Raw genomic sequence first — 17,037 nt, forward strand, 5'->3', positions numbered from 1 at the left:
TTTATTTTTTTTATTTACTTTAAATTATTATTTTATATTTTTAAATTATTTTATGTACTATATTTTTGATGATTTGTCACGAATGCCGTCGTTTCTAGACAAATTGCTTTGTCCCCCAAGTCGGCTCAAACCATAAAACTCATTTCTCTCTCCCTTCGCCCACCAGTGTTGACCTCATTCTAAAAGTCCCATCATCATCCATCATTCATCAAAATACCATCATCACCGTCCATAAATATACATAACCCATCCTCTTATTTCGCGTACGTTCCACGTACCCCTTTTCTCCTCTATATATATATGTTTGCCTCACATCTTCAAAAACAATTCCAATAACCAACAACGAGTAGCAAGTGAAAAAGATAAAAAAACCTTGATGGGTGCCGAGGTTAGTTAAAACCCACTAGCTCACTCACTCTCCGTTCTTCAATTTTAATATATTCCTTTGCTTAATTTGGCTTAATTTGTTGTTTCCAGCAGAAAGAGGGTGCGAAAGCTGAAGCCGAGAAGAAGCCCGCTGCTGATGCTGGTGAAAAGAAAGATGAGGCCAAAGTTATTTCCGTTTACAAGCTGGGCATGTATTGTGAAGGCTGTGCCAAGGAAATTAGACACGCCGTTAAACATTTAGAAGGTGATTTTTATTTATTTATAGCAACTAACATTTAGCAATCTAAGAATTAATGTATCTGAGTTTGATTTTCCGGTTGCTAAGACGATGTTTTTGTGGGTTTATTCAGGCGTGGAAGGTTTGAAGACAGATTGTGCCGGCAACAAACTAACGGTGACGGGGAAAGTGGACCCAGCAAAAATCAAAGCCACGCTTGAAGAGAAGACCAAGAGGAAAGTCGAGATTCTCTCTCCCCAACCTAAGAAAGACGATGGTGCCGCTGCTGGTGGCGGCGATAAAAAGGCCGATGAGAAACCGGAGGGGAAGAAGGAAGAAGCGAAAAAAACCACCTCCAGAGGTAAATAAAAGAAAATAAATTACTGCTACTAAGATTTAATCGTGAATATAGACGTTGATTATCCTCTTGTTTTCTATTGTTATTATTTTTTAACTAATTTTTAATAACTCCTGGTGGTTGCAGAGTACCGTCGTTTTGAAAATCAGGCTACACTGTGAAAACTGTGAAGGTTGCATTTCAAAAGTAGAGAAAATCATCTCCAAAATCGAAGGTAATTAGTTAATTATACATTTGATTATTAGATCAAACTAACATATTAAATCTAAATATTCAAAGTCGGTGGCAAAATAGTAAACAATAGATGGCTGACGTGGCTAATTAAAAACAGGTGTGGGCAGCGTGACTGTGGACGCGGCGAAGTATCTGGTCACTGTGAAGGGAACAATGGACGTGAAGGACTTGGCACCGTACCTCAAAGAGGAACTAAGGATAGCGGTGGAGGTGGTTCCTCCGAAAAAAGAGGAAGAGAACCCAGCAAAAATCAAAGCCAGGCTTAAAGAGAAGACCAAGAGGAAAGTCGAGAGTCTCTCTCCCCAACCTAAGAAAGACGATGGTGCCTCTGCTGGTGGCGGCGATAAAAAGGCCGATGAGAAGAAAGACAAAGCAGGCGGCGGAGTCTGCGCGGTCATGATTGCCATCCTTGTATTATTAATTGCAAATGCTGTGGTGAATTTCCGCCTTCCTTGGTGGTAGTGTGTCTGCCTGTCTGGAAAAAAAGGAGGTAGCTTGAAGAATAAAAATTTAATAAAATTTTTCAAAAACGTTTTTAAAATATAAAAACAAACGGGTTTCAAGTGTTTAAAAGAGTGATAAAAATTGTTTTTCAGTTTTTTACTTAAAAATACATTAAAAAAACATGCAGATAAAATTCTGCATCCGTACCTGGATACAAAATCATAAGAAAATAAATAAATGAACCTAAAGGTTTTTGTCAAGGACAATCAAATTGGGATAAAGAAACGCATAAAAAGGGATACGCGCTATTCAAATGCAAAAACAGCAGGACTCTGCTGCATCAGAAATTTCAAGTACCCTTTCTGTATTACTAACCTTGCCAAAGAGGGAGTAAGCTCAGGCCTTAGTGCAACACGACGATTTCCACGATCTTCAAAACAATATAACTGCACAAAGAAGTGAAAACGTAGTGGAGTTGCATTACTCATTGTCAATAAGAAAAACAGTTAGATGTGCACTTTTTAATTAGTGTTTATGGTGGTCAATTAATTTATTCTGATACATTGGTCGAGTTTTAATCATCATTTAAAAACATTTCATTGTCTAATGGGCACACATAACACCGTTTATATTTTGTAATGTATTTTTTATCCAATTTGCAACGAAACGTGGATCCAAGGCCTCGTAATATACTAAAACCCCTCGAGAACAATGAAATGCCAAGGCATTTTACATTATAGTCCTCAAAAGATTACGGAGAGTAACATTTATAAACAGTGCCCCTAAGTCCTCTTCTGGAAAGATTTAAAGAAGAGAAATGATTGAAAAGGTCCGATCCAAGATGTAAAATACCAAGATGAAACACTCCCGCATTCCATTGTTGCCGCTTTCCGATGGCTGCTGCAGTTAATGTTGTTGGGCCTTTAAATATGGAGCTTGTTGCCTCTTTCCTGTGGCTACTGCATTTATTGTTGTTGGGCCTTTAAATATGGGGCTTTCGCTCCTTTCTCTTTCACACGTAGCTTATTGCAGGTGGTCTCTACCATCTTCAATAAATGGCTGAAAGTTGCTATGAAAACTCATGAAGCTTCACGATCAGAAATGAACTGGTCCAATAGGAGAAAAACTGATGCATCACATTGAAAAATAGCTCATTTAACTGTATAAAGGCATCAATATACAAAACCAATACAAATTTAATTTGTAAAGTGCAATCAATGTCTGCTATGAGTTAAAATTATGACAATATATCAGCCATGATGACTAACAATACAGTGAAAGGGGATAAATCGCACCACACAATATGAAACCTCAAGCAATCGACCTTTATGCATATAAATCCAAGCAAAAAGAAAATAAGGTAACCAACCTTGTCTATGATAACGCAGACCTTGGCAAACAAATTTTCTGATAAGGAATAGGACCTTAATATTTCCTGCAAAACCTGCAATGAAGAAGAAAACACTCAAAATATTAACAATGGTGCTACAAATTGCATGCAGATAATGATATTGGAAGTCAAAGAATGACATTCATATACCTGTTATGCACGATAAACAATCACATTGAAGCATCATGATAAACTTATTCCTTTCAAGATATGCACAATGTAATGATTAATTATATACTTCCCGCGGTGCTGGAATCAATGCAGCATACAATGACTTTCTGTCTAAAGTAACAACAAAAGGACAAACTGTCATTGTCATTAAGCAATATCATTAGTTGCTTATTATGTCTCTAGATATTTTCTCATTTAGTATCAAGGATTAACAGACTCTGAATTTGTCTAATTCACGGATTAATAACACCATTAAACACACTGATGTATGTGTCCTTGCATGCAGTTGAATGAATCAATCATAACTTCCAGAACAATTCATAAAGCAGCCAGCAAAAAAAAATCAATTAATGAAAGAAATGCGCAGAATTATTGGATTAAAAGCACTCGATAAGAATAATTCCTAAAGCAGAAAGTGAAGATCTCAACTGATGAACACTTGCAGAATTAAAAGCACTCAATAAGTGCAATTCATAAAGCACAAAATTACTGTGTAATTTGTTAATCACAAAAGAACTCCAGTGGTAGTCCATGTTCACCCAAAAAAAGTTATAATAACTACCTTTCGACTATTAACCTTGAATCCCACATCTGATGCTGAGATTCCAATTTGCTTAAAACACGTAACAATGGAGGAAGTGAGCTCTGCTTCAGCCTGCACGATACACAGATAAAAATAGAACAATTGAGCACAAAATTAACTTGCCTTGAAGACTAACTGAAAACAACTGTTTGAAGTAAACCTTATCACTAAAGATAGAGCAGGCTATAAAGCTTATACCTCGTGTCATCCATCTTTTGAAAGCTTTATAAAAGCTGTGTCTCAACTATAATAAATGAGGATGTTTCAAAACCATGTGTCTATGTGCTTAAACATGTATACATTTGTTTGAGATAGAGAGGGGGAGGAAAGGATTCAGAATTACAAAAACTCTAAATTCTGGAAACATTTTTTGGATGTCAAGCTAATTCAGAAGCACTTACTGTGACTTCAGGGACGCCAATGATATCCATATTCCATTGATAGTGCTCACGACGCCACCCCCTAGTCATTCTCTCATATCGCCAGCACTGTCCAATGGCAAACCATTTCAACGGGAGGGATAGCGATTTTCTGGACCAAAAAAAACATGGAGATCAAATCTGCATCCGTACCTGGATACAAAATCATAAGAAAATAAATAAATGAACCTAAAGGTTTTTGTCAAGGACAATCAAATTGGGATAAAGAAACGCATAAAAAGGGATACGCGCTATTCAAATGCAAAAACAGCAGGACTCTGCTGCATCAGAAATTTCAAGTACCCTTTCTGTATTACTAGCCTTGCCAAAGAGGGAGTCAGCTCAGGCCTTAGAGCAACACAACGATTTCCACGATCTTCAAAACAATATAACTGCACAAAGAAAGTGAAAAAAAAGTGATGGGATTTAAAAATAAAACCGTAGGTGGAGTTGCATTACTCATTGTCAAATAAGAAAGAACAATCCCACACCAGAAAATAAACATATCGCACCACAAAAAAATGTATGGCATATTCCTGTTGAGAGACCTGTGAGTTTTAATTTTGGCACAAAGAGAAACTCTAGAAGACCCACAGTTAAGTACTCAAAAAGAAAAAGGCAATGTAGTGCAAGAATGATAGGATTGAAATCTGTACATATTCATCATCAATGATCTTCTTTTTTGGCCAGTCCACTGTATTGCATTAGATACCCACATTTCCAAATTAAGTTAATGCCTAACCATGAAAACATTTATTGATTGCATTTGACAAGGAATCCATAAATTTAATAAAAGTTAATAAGTTGACAGCATTATCATCACACCAAGTACTACAATTTAAAATACCAGAACCTGCCACTTAATTAAGCACTTGATAGCTTCTTTAAGTTAAGTTGCAGTATATTAAACAATGCAGTTGTTAAAACACACACACACACACACCTGGTCTCTGATTTCCTCTCCAGCTTTCCTTATAAACAGTGCCTCCGATTCTAACACCGGATAATCAACCTCCTCGAGCCCAAACAGTCGCGACACCTAAAAACCAACAAAAGCATGTTAAATTAGTAGGTATTACATGGAGATAGATATGTTTTATTTATAATATAGACAGAGGTCTGACCTCTCTGAAATTGTGAAAGAGCCAGCTGCGGAGGCGCATTTCTTCTGGAGGGAAATCTGTGGTACCTTTAGGAGGATTGACATCAATTTTCTGCACTGAATTTTCGAGTACCGGCGGACCAGCCAGCGAGGCCGACCTTTCTCCTTCGCCGCCACTGCCATTTTCCGATGGGGAAAGTGCAGTTGCTACAGAAGAGAGAGTTCCAGGGTTAAACGGAATCAATTGGTTGGAGAGAGGAAATTTTGGGGCTGGAATAGAGAAGTAACTGAGAGAAAAGAAGTTAGGTTTTAGGTAATGGTTCAGGCTCGGGTGGAATATATGAAGAGAAGATGGAAATGGAGGCATTGCGAAAACAAGGGAAGGGAAGGGAACGCTTTGCTTGGCCACTCTACTCTGCTTGTTTTACTATGCTGGAGCCTGGAGGGGGAGAAGATAGTGTTTTTCTTTTTCTTTTTCTTTTTAAATGGGCCGGTCCTTAAAGGAATAGGCTAACTAACTTAGAATAGTTGATGGGCTGGGAGTTATCGAGATTGTCATGGACTGGCTGCATCCTGAGGATTAGACCTACAATCCTCCATCACATATGCTCATGGGCCCATTTGGTATTTTCTTCTTCTTTTCTATTCAAATTTTTTGAAAACGGCTATATATATAATATAAACAGAAAATAGTGGCAGAACAAAAGGTTCTATGAACATGAAGAAAATTATAAAAAACCTAGTATGACCGGAGAAAGTTTAGAATACAGACAATTATTTCGAGCTACATTGGGGATCAAATAATTATTTTTAATGTATAAAAAATATTTTAGTATTGTTGAGTTTTTTTTATAGTAAAAAAAAAAATTAAATTATATAAGAATTAATTTAATACGACTCGTTTTGGCTAGTTAAAAGACAATACTTCTCGAAGGGTCTATCATGCTAGGGTATGAGTACACATCATCATTAACGTTGTTTGTGAAAACATTAGTCATGTGTGATTACCCAAACTCCGCTATAATAATGTTATTATCTCATATTAAGCTCAAAAACACATCTATCTTTGTAGGTGTCTTTTAACATAGTAAAACTCACCATATAATTCCAATAGAGCATATATAATGTCTATGTATTTTCATTATTGTTTGTTACCCTGCTTGGCATGAATGAAGGCTAAAAAATGCCAATATTATACAAGTCATGTAAATACATTAACTGACAAAATTATTTTCAATGCAAATTATTAATTACTGTGATTTGTTATAATTAATTATTATTATATTAGCTCGTGCTCCACAACATATCAATAATGATTTTGTTAAAATATTAAAAAGATATAGAAAATATAGAAAATATATTAAATGTCCTAATGTAGTTGTAATTTCAGGTGGAATACTACTGGATCTTGAAATCAGTAGGGCCCGCCTCTAAAAGAAAAAAAAAATCCAATCAATCTAATCTGAAATAAAAAAAAAATCACTATATAATTTTTACACAGTATAAAAAAAATCCATCCATTTATTTTCTCATCGCCGTATGAACATGAATATTGGAGCAGGACTTTCGAATATGTCCAAGAGGGGAGCAAGAGATGCAACGCAGAAGTAAAAAAAAAAAAAAAAAACCTCTCGAGAAACTTGATGGAAGGTTCTTGAAAGTTTGTCAAGTTTAAAGACAGAAACAGTAGCAGCCTCTGGGAATTCTCTCATGGTTTGTGGTCGGCATTGTTAGGTCCTCACAAAGGTGGTAGCTGTTATTGGCTCGTGGGCCCCCCAGTGGTTACACGACAGTTCCTGGAGAAAAAATCCGGAAAATGCGATGGAAATCTGGTCACATGCAGCATCGTACTGGTTGGTGATGATTTAGATGGTGCGTAGAAGAGGGGGGGAGTGGGAGGAAAGAAAGTGGAAAAAATGAAATTCCAATACATTTAATGACTTTTTTGTTTCTCGGAAAGTAGTTTCCGGGAAATCATTTTCCAAACTTTCCTGTGTTTGTTTGTCATTAGAAAAGTTGGTCAACGGAAAACAATTTCCGGTCAGCGGAAAACACTTTCTAGTCAACAGAAAACACTTTCCGGTCAATTTTAGTAAAAAAAAAATTGACTTGGTTTTCAGGAAAGTGTTTTCCTTTTAGCAGTGTTTGTTTTCCGGAAAGTGGTTTCCGGGAAAGCAGTTTCCAAACTTTCTTGTGTTTGTTTGCCAGTAGGAAAGTTGGTCAATGGAAAACACTTTCCAGTAAAAGGAAAATTTGGCTTGATTTTCAGGAAAGTGTTTTCCTGAAAATTTTGAGGGGAAAACACTTTCCGGAAGTTGTGAAAAATTTAGAAATGTCATTATTTGCTGATTATATCAAATTTGATCCTCAAACTTTTGATTACTATATATATTTTGTTTTGAATATTTATTTTTTCAATTTCATCTCTTAAAATTTTATTTTTATATTAACTTTGGTCCTTATTTTTATAATTGCTATTTGCTTTTTTCTTATCATTTTTTTATTGAAATTTTTTATTTATCAAATTTGATCCTCATTCTTTTGACTGTTACTTATTTTATTTGAAATAATTTATGAAATGTTGATTATTATTATTTTAATTTCTTCATTTTTCATTTTTTTTTAATTTTTTACATTTGATCCCTATTATTTTGATTATTATTTGTTTTATTTGAGATAATTTATTAAATTATATATTTTTTTCAATTTCATTATCATTCAACTTTTTAATTTGTAAGATTTGTTCCTCATTATTTTAATAAACTTGAGAAAAATAAAATATTAATAAGTTATTTTCCAGCTCATTTTCCATGACATAACCAAACACTGGAAAGTGTTTTCCAGTTTATTTTCCATAACACTACCAAACATCGGAAAATACTTTCCCGGAATTCACTTTCCAGGAATTCACTTTTCCCGGAATTCACTTTCCAAAAGGAATTCACTTTCCTGCAAACAAACGGAGGAGCCAAATCTCAACTCTTCATCTTCTCGCCGTATAAACAATAAATAAAATATTATTGATGCATGGGGTATATAGGGTTTTGGGCTTTTCACTTTTGAGGTTTTATAAAAAAAATATGTTAATTAATAGTTTTTTTTTGAATAATTTTATTTTAATCATGTTTATATTTTATATCAAGTGATGAATAATAATTTTTTTAAAATGAAAATACTTTTCCTTGTTCCTCATTTTCTTTCCTCCCTTTTGTGTTCATCAAACATGATTTAAGATTCCAATCTTGACAAGATTTCAAGAAAATATATTTTTCTTGCAGACATGCAAAATCCGTTCAAGACTTGAACTTTATTAAAAAGATATAATTTCCAGCATAAAAGTATTCTAACTCCAAACTCATCATACTGTTTATTGGAACAATTTAATAATTTTTTCACGTTTTCTTTCAAGAACTTACATGTTATCAAGTGTAATAAATTTTTTTCATATGACCTATTTGTTATTATAAAATTTATGGAGAAAAAATAAGTTTTTTTCATATTAATTACACAACGAAACGGCTAAAATATATTTAGAAGGAAAAAAAAAAAAAACATAACATCAAGGGGCATTTTAGTATTTTCATAATACCTTTTCATTATTATAATATAAAAATAATAAATAATTAAAATACTTATTGAAACGATGAAAATACTTTTATAGGAAGAAAAAAAACTTGGAGACAAAGGGCTTCTCGGTCTTTTCACAATGAATTTTTTTTTGTTAATTATAAACCTAGCTCAATGACACTTTGGTATATGACTAAATAGAAAGAAAGACAAAAAGGACGGGCATGTTTGGAAGCGCCCCAAGCTTTCGAGCAACACGTGCGACGCCTTTTGATGTTTAAAAATACCCTTCTTTTCTTTCTCAACCCCTAAAACTTATAACTTTGCCCTTGTGGTTATTGATATTTCAACTTCAGTTTTTATTTTTTTATCTCAGCTCTTTTGTAAAAGTTTTATATGTTTTCAATTTCATCATTTCAGTCCTAATTTATTAAATATTATATTTTTCAATTTTTTCTTTATTCTTTGGATTTGTTTTTCCTTGAATCTTTTGTAAATGTTCTATTAGTTTTTAATTTCATCATTCAATTCAAATTGATGATACTATGTTTTTCATTTTGGTCCTTATTGTTTTGATTTCTATTTTTTTTTTCTTGGCTCTCTGTAAAAGTTATAATTATTTTCAATTTCACCCTTCAATCAAAATTTTTTTATATTTTTTAATGTTAATTTTGACCCTCATTCTTTTATTTTTTATCCTTTTACTAAATTGATTTTTCTTTTCAATTTCACCATTTAATCAAATATAAATTTTTTTTTTTATTTTAATTTTAATCCTCTTTTTTTTAAGTGTTATTTTTAAAATCTTTTTATATAATTGAAATTCTTTTTTCAATTTTACCCTTTAATAATTTATTAATTGAGAATTGAACTTCATGATTTGTCTAGATTAGATGTCTTAGGTCTAGTGACGTGAGTCACGAGTTTTAAAAAGTTAATATGACTTTTTTTATATATAAAAGGGCTTTATAATCTACTTTATTTTTTTATACCGTTATTCCAATAATATGAACTAGGCTGCGAGTTTGGTGAGATATCTTGGGCTGACTAGGACCTGATTAGTTTGGTTATAGGTTTGTCATGATTGGTTTTTTATGTAATTGTTTTACCCCATTTCGGCATCTGAACATCATTTTTTATATTAAAAAAAATAGCATGACCTTGCAACGAAACACTAGCATCTAGGCTAGTTTATCCTATTTTGTCTTATCTTACAAAAACAATAGCATGACCTTGGGGTGAAACACAACCATCAAGGCTGGTTTATCTTTTTTTTTTTTTTTTATCATGTATCATGTCGTAACCGGTTTATATCTCATGTTTGAAACAAAAAAATAAGAGTGCACGGCTAGTAAGCAGAGAAACAAGGATAAAAAAAGGTGTAAGAGTTCGAATCTCTTTCTATAACAATTGTGATATAAATTGATAGAAGGATAATGAGATAGAAAGATAAGAAAATGTGGAGATGAGTAATCAAAATAGGTGAAAAGATAAGTGAGAATGACATGTAAATAGACCAGGCAATCAAGAAAAAAAAAAGATACTAGAGAAATTCAATAAGAGAAAAGCTAGATAAAATTCACTAAGATACCAAAGACAAAAAAACAAAAGACAAAAAATATTTTTTTGTATAATTTGCTTGATATGATTTATATTGAACTAAAGGGTTGTATGATCTTTAAATGAGGTTCTATTCTTTGAAAGTATAAAAACAATTGTCGTCCTTTTAAAAGTTATATATGCATATTGCTTTCTAAATTGCAAGTTTAGCTGGTGAGTTGATGGGTGTTTTTGACAAATATTATTTTTGTTTGCTTTTTTAACATATAGTAAATCATTATCCTATTAGTGGAGTCTCTTTCAAGGTGGCAATATTTTTTTTTTTTTTAAAAAAAAATATACCATATGAATTATGTTTTTGCATCTCTTTGTATTTTTTTTTTCCGTATTAACATGTGCAAATTTTTTTTTATAATTTTTCATGCATTAAGATGTTACTCCATCATTGCAAGTAAACATAGGTTAGTTCGATGTAACATCACCAAAGTCCTTTGAGTGTGAGCGAGGATCTTTAGGCTTATTTTAGATTCAATAAAATATAATGGATTTGAAGTCTAATTTATAATTTTTTCGGGTCTGATGCTTGTATTTTAAAAATAAAAATTGACTTTTATTGTCAAACTCGTATCTCATATCACTGTCTTAGGATTAACAATCTCTATACACATTTACTATTTTAGGTAAACTTGACAAGCACTACAAATATTTTTATAATGAAAAAACAAACATAATGTAGCGTATCTTATATAAAATATATATAACTATCTTTCATCTCATTTATTTATAACTCTAAAGGCTAATTAAGATTTATAACTACTATAAAATTAGGTAACGATTATTATTTTCAATTTCATCCTATAAATTCTAAAATGATTATAATTATCGAGATGTCTTTCACGACATATCCAATAGACTTTTATACAAAACGAATCTAAGAATGTATTTACCCCCCCCCTCTCTCTCTCTATATATATATATATAAAAATTTCAGGTGGCGGGTATTGTGAAAGAACCTCAAAATCACTAAGTATATGTTTGGTATTGCAGTGTAAAGTACTTTTTAATTGAAAATAAATTAAAATAAATATATTTTTTATTTTTGATATCAACACATCAAATCTATACAAAAATATTTAAAAAACATAAATTTAATATTTTTCATGTTAAAATCAATTGAAAAAGTAGAATGTTATAAATAAAAAACAAGCGTTTTCTATGAGCTTGTTTGAAATTAGTTAATAATAATGATTTAATGTGTTTTTTCATTTAAAACATGATCTGGACTGCATTTCCAAATATTCTTTTGTATTATCACATGCACCTTTCATACAAACGTGTGTATACAATTTCCAAAGACTGATAAGTGCATTGTATGCATGCATGATGTTTGGAATTTGTTAGTCAGCCCACGATATTTCTTGGAAATTTCTTCCCTCGACATGTAAATTGAGATCTGGGCATGAGATCCTCGTTCCTTCTTTATTTTTCCTCATAATCCATGAGATACTCATTCTTGTTTTTTATTTGATAGCATAAAGTATTAAATATGCATGGTCCAATTGAAATGTCATTTTTGTATAAATAAGAAGGTATTTTTATTTCAAAAAAAAAAATATATATATATATATATATATATATATATATTGTAAATATTTTTAACCTAACATATTAAAATAATAAAAAAATTAAATCAATAAAAAAATACAATTTCAATTAAGTTTCGACTTCTAAAGCTTTATTTCTGCGTTTAAAAAATATTTTTAAAAAAATTTAATTTTTTAAATTAATATTTTTTTTAAATTATTTTAACATATTAATATCAAAATTATTTTAAAAACAATAACAAGTAAAATAATTTATAAATAAGAGTCCGAGGAAGGCATCGCACGAGGATTGATGTTGACTCATGTACAGTGGCCAACGATATTTCTTGCAATGGAATCAGAGGTCTAAAACCATGGGAGGCCATTTCGATTTACCCTTAGCAAAGTCAAATGCAGTGCCCTTGAAGATTTGACAGTGGCTCGATAAAGGGTTTGAAATTGAAAGCCACTTTGGATAAGAAAGAGTTTCTGCCTTTCTTTCGTCGATGTAATAATAATTTTGGCATTCTTTTGTCCTTAAACAATTATTGTTGCCTCAAGGCGCGCTGCCACCTTGCAAGCCTTGCGGCATGGCCTCGAAGATGCTGATATGTCTAGGGCCAAAATCAAAAGCTCCACGCCTTTTCCAAGCTTTGCTTGTATTTTAACAAATCAGTTGGATCTCGTGCCCCTTAAAATTAGAGCTGATCACTTAGATTAAGAGACGTGTAGTCTTGTGATAGCATTATTTTTAAGAGTATTTTTTTATTAAAATAATATAAAAATTATTTTTTACGTTAATATATCATAACAATTTAAAAATATAAAAAATTAAATTAATGAAAATATATTAATTTTTTTTAAAAATATTTTTAAAACGTAAAAACAAACAAACTTTTTAAAATGTATTTGGAGCAATAATAAATGTTTTTTTTCAGAATATTTTTTATTTAAAAATATATTAAAATAATATATTTTTTTATTTTTTAAAATTTATTTTTAATATCATCACATTAAAATTCCGGTTTAATCACCGGCTGAACTCGACATGAGCATGAAGAAAAGATAATTGGGAGAGGGTCAAGTTTTGAACAGGCAGTAACATGACATTTGTACCAAATCCAACTTATTTCAAGAAAAAAAAAATTAAAAGTTTTACGATATCAAATTATTTACCTGTTACTAGGTTTTTTAATCATATAATTATTATTTAAACCAAGGAAGAATTTCAAGACTTGTACATCAGTATTTGTATTTGACTGTTATTAAGAAGCTGTTTGGCACTGCGGTTCAAATAACTTTTTGCAAAAATTCAATTTTTTTTTTTTTGCTAAAATTGAGTTCGGTTTGTACTTTCTGGATCATTTTGATGTGCTGATATTAAAAATGATTTTTAAAAAATAAAAAAATATTATTGGCATGCTTTTCAACACGAAAAGCTCTTTGAAAATCAACCGCTACCACACTCCCAAACACCCTCCAATCCACTAAAATTACACAGACAGCTCAGGTCATTAATTCAAATTCCACAACAAGGTGACTTGGTATTCACAGCGTCAAGAAAAATTTAAAGACGTATTTATATTTGGAGTATGATTTTAGTTGTTTTTTAAAAATATTTTTTATTTAGTAATAAATTAAAATTTATTTTTTAAAAATTATTTTTGTTATCAGCACATCAAAATAATATAAAATATTAAAAAATATTGATTTGAAAAAAAAATAAAAAAAATTAAATTCTTTTAAAAATATTTTGAAAATGCAAAAAGAAAAGAAAAAAATTGATTGTGCCAACCACTGCAAACGCACAACTTTTCTGGCACTGTAACAACCAGCAATTCCCATTTTCCTCTCACACAACTTACCAACACCACCACCACCTGTCCGACGATAATCGAGTCGTTTTAAATGACCCGTCATGGTCAAGTAAAAAGCCAGATGATTCGTCACGAATGCCGTCGTTTCTAGACAATTGTTTTGTCCACCAAGTCGGCACAAACCATAAAACTCATTTCTCTCTCTCCTCGCCCACCAGTGCGGACCTCATTCTAAAAGTCCCATCATCATCCATCATTCATCAAAATACCATCATCACCATCCATAAATATACATAACCCATCCTCTTGTTTCGCATCCGTTCACCAACCTACCCCTTTTCTCCGCTCTATATATTCGCCGTGTTTGCCTCCAATTTACATCTTCAAAAACAATTCCAATAACCAACAACGAGTTGCCAGTGAAAAAGAGAAAAAAACCTTGATGGGTGCCGAGGTTAGTTAAAACCCACTAGCTCACTCACTCTCCGTTCTTCAATTTTAATATATTCCTTTGCTTAATTTGGCTTAATTTGTTGTTTCGAGCAGAAAGAGGGTGCGAAAGCTGAAGCCGAGAAGAAGCCCGCTGCTGATGCTGGTGAAAAGAAAGATGAGGCCAAAGTTATTTCCGTTTACAAGCTGGACATGCATTGTGAAGGCTGTGCCAAGAAAATTAGACACGCCGTTAAATATTTAGAAGGTGATTTTTATTTATTTATAGCAACTAACATTTAGGAATCTAAGAATTCATTTATCTGAGTTTGATTTTCCGGTTGCTAAGACGATGTTTTTGTGGGTTTATTCAGGCGTGGAAGGTTTGAAGACAGATTGTGCCGGCAACAAACTAACGGTGACGGGGAAAGTGGACCCAGCAAAAATCAAAGCCAGGCTTGAAGAGAAGACCAAGAGGAAAGTCGAGATTATCTCTCCCCAACCTAAGAAGGACGATGGTGCCGCTGCTGGTGGCGGCGATAAAAAGGCCGATGAGAAACCCGAAAAGAAACCGGAGGGTAAGAAGGAAGAAGCGAAAAAACCACCTCCAGAGGTAAATAAATAAGTAAATTACTGCTACTAAGATTTAATCGTGAATATAGAAGTTGATTATCCTTTTGTTTTCTATTGTTATTATTTTTTAACTAATTTTTAATAACTCTTGGTGGTTGCAGAGTACCGTCGTTTTGAAAATCAGGCTACACTGTGAAGGTTGCATTTCAAAAATAAAGAAAATCATCTCCAAAATCAAAGGTAATTAGTTAATTATACGTTTGATTATTAGATCTAACTAACATATTAAATCTGAATATTAAAAGTCGGTGGCAAAATAGTAAAGAATAGATGGCTGACGTGGCTAATTAAAAACAGGTGTGGGCAGCGTTACTGTGGACGCGGCGAAGGATCTGGTCACGGTGAAGGGAACAATGGACGTGAAGGACTTGGCACCGTACCTAAAAGAGAAACTAAGGAGAGCAGTGGAGGTGGTTCCTCCGAAAAAGGAGGAAGAGAAGAAAGACAAAGCGGCCCCCGCTGATGGTGGCGGCGAGAAGAAGGAGAAAGGGGGGGAAGCGAAAGGTGAAGATAAGAAGAAAGAAGGGGATGGAGGGAAGAAGGAGGAGGCTGCTGGTGCTAAGGTGGAGGTGAGCAAGATGGAGTATTCTGGATATCCAGCTCCAGCACCTACTTACTGGTTTGATGGGGTGTTCGGTCAAAATCATGTGGTGGAAAGTTACAATAATCATTATGATCATCAGTACAACTCCAACCAACAAGGTTACTATGCGATGAATCAACCAGGGATGGGAGGAAATCAACCAGGGATGGGAGGAAATTACGGTTATCTGCTGGACCATCACGATCCCCATGCACCTCAGATATTCAGTGACGAGAATCCCAATGCATGTTCTATCATGTGATTGGTTGATCGGTCAGGGGGGGGTGGATGCAACATATGCCATAAGAGAAGTACGAAAATGTACATGAGCTTTAGGAAGGGAAAAGTAAATACAAGAAATACTTATAGAGGATTAGTAGAGTTAATTTTGGAATTATCCATGTGGTTGGCTTAGCTTAGGAGAAACTAATTAGAGATGATGAACAGGAGGCCGGCTGGACCTGTAAAGCCGGTTAAGTTGCTAGTTTTTTTGTCTTTTTATTTGTTATTTCCTTTATCCATCCAATCGATGTAAGCATTTGTTATTGCAACCCCTAAATAAATAATAAATATTATGTGCAATAATCATTTTGGCTTTTTTTCCTTCTTGCAAAGACTCGTTACTCTTTGGGAGGCCCGAGTCTCAATTTTTTTTTCTCGATATTTTTTTTACTTTTTTAAATGATAAAATTAGTTTAATTCTGGTTTGTTACTACAAATATATATTTTTTAAAATTAACCTCAACAAAAGACGATATGCAGCCTTCCTGAGGTTAACGTCATGCAGTAAATACGCCTTCGTTTCTGCGATAGCACGAACAAAATTCGAAAAGTACAGTGCTTAGCTGGTGTAGTATGGTCACCTGAGATGGCAGTCCAAACGGGAATTGTTCTCTTAAAGGGAAGAGCTGTTGGGGTGTCAATTTCTTATATCTAGGTCAGGTAACGAGAATTTTATTTCATTTTTAAGTAAGAAAATTGAAGGATGACCCATGGTACCTTTCAGGTCGAGCCAAAAAAAAAACCAAAACATGTGCGTCCTTTTTTGGTTTTTTTTTTACACAATTTTTTTTTTCTAACGGGTAAAAATAAAATCTCTACCGCAATTCTCTTTCTAAGTCCTAATTTTTTTAATTAATAATTAAAGTTGATTGAGTAAAAGTAAGTCCTAATATCTCTCCTATATTAGTACATAGCATCTTGAGAAGTTCTGCCACTTTATTGCAAAATGCAAAACTTAATTTTGTTCCGTACTGTTTGATAATAAAATTTTATTCTTGTGTAAATATTTTAAAACCTTTCTAAAAATAAATGATTGAAAACAATTAAAATTCCTTTCTTCTCACCCTCTAAATTATTTTGTTTTAAAATCTGTATCTTTAATGAGATAGTATATAAAAAACAAGCATATCAATTTAATTAATTAAATTCAAATCAAGTAACTAATACAACATTAACAAAGTAATTAGTGACATATCTTTTATTAGAGGCAAGGAGCCGGTCATATTTACGGTACAATTAAAATTATATTATTTTTTATTGAATAAACATGTTTTAAGT

The 17,037-nt window shown here is 32.7% G+C and overlaps 3 protein-coding genes across 4 annotated transcripts; 2 read left to right on the forward strand and 1 right to left on the reverse strand.

Moving 5' to 3' along the window:
- The first annotated feature begins 257 nt into the window (after nucleotides 1-257).
- Nucleotides 258-1,726, forward strand: LOC118048329 (heavy metal-associated isoprenylated plant protein 8-like). Of its 2 annotated transcripts, none has more exons than XM_073409816.1 (5): nucleotides 258-388; nucleotides 478-631; nucleotides 738-965; nucleotides 1,089-1,176; nucleotides 1,294-1,726. In XM_073409816.1, exons 1-4 carry the CDS (start codon nucleotides 377-379, stop codon nucleotides 1,121-1,123), a joined length of 429 nt encoding a protein of 142 aa, XP_073265917.1. In that variant the 5' UTR covers nucleotides 258-376; the 3' UTR covers nucleotides 1,124-1,176; nucleotides 1,294-1,726. The 2 variants fall into 2 exon arrangements, with proteins under 2 accessions (XP_073265917.1, XP_073265918.1); XM_073409817.1 differs by having other exon boundaries at nucleotides 260-388; nucleotides 481-631.
- Nucleotides 1,727-2,862: 1,136 nt separating this feature from the next.
- LOC118048328 (histidine--tRNA ligase, chloroplastic/mitochondrial) lies at nucleotides 2,863-5,758 on the reverse strand. The gene is made up of 6 exons (XM_035057946.2): nucleotides 5,328-5,758; nucleotides 5,147-5,242; nucleotides 4,507-4,595; nucleotides 4,186-4,315; nucleotides 3,764-3,856; nucleotides 2,863-3,084 (listed from the first exon to the last, which is right to left on the reverse strand). Exons 1-6 carry the CDS (start codon nucleotides 5,670-5,672, stop codon nucleotides 2,878-2,880), a joined length of 960 nt encoding a protein of 319 aa, XP_034913837.1. The 5' UTR covers nucleotides 5,673-5,758; the 3' UTR covers nucleotides 2,863-2,877.
- An 8,369-nt stretch (nucleotides 5,759-14,127) lies between these two features.
- On the forward strand, nucleotides 14,128-16,076 carry LOC118048327 (heavy metal-associated isoprenylated plant protein 3). Its single transcript, XM_035057944.2, has 5 exons — nucleotides 14,128-14,286; nucleotides 14,379-14,529; nucleotides 14,636-14,874; nucleotides 14,996-15,074; nucleotides 15,192-16,076. The coding sequence occupies exons 1-5, from the start codon at nucleotides 14,275-14,277 to the stop codon at nucleotides 15,737-15,739; spliced, it is 1,029 nt and encodes a 342-aa protein (XP_034913835.1). The 5' UTR covers nucleotides 14,128-14,274; the 3' UTR covers nucleotides 15,740-16,076.
- The last annotated feature ends 961 nt before the right edge of the window (nucleotides 16,077-17,037 follow it).

Source organism: Populus alba, chromosome 6 (assembly GCF_005239225.2).
Source record: "Populus alba chromosome 6, ASM523922v2, whole genome shotgun sequence".
In the NCBI taxonomy this organism is placed as follows: Eukaryota; Viridiplantae; Streptophyta; class Magnoliopsida; order Malpighiales; family Salicaceae; genus Populus; species Populus alba.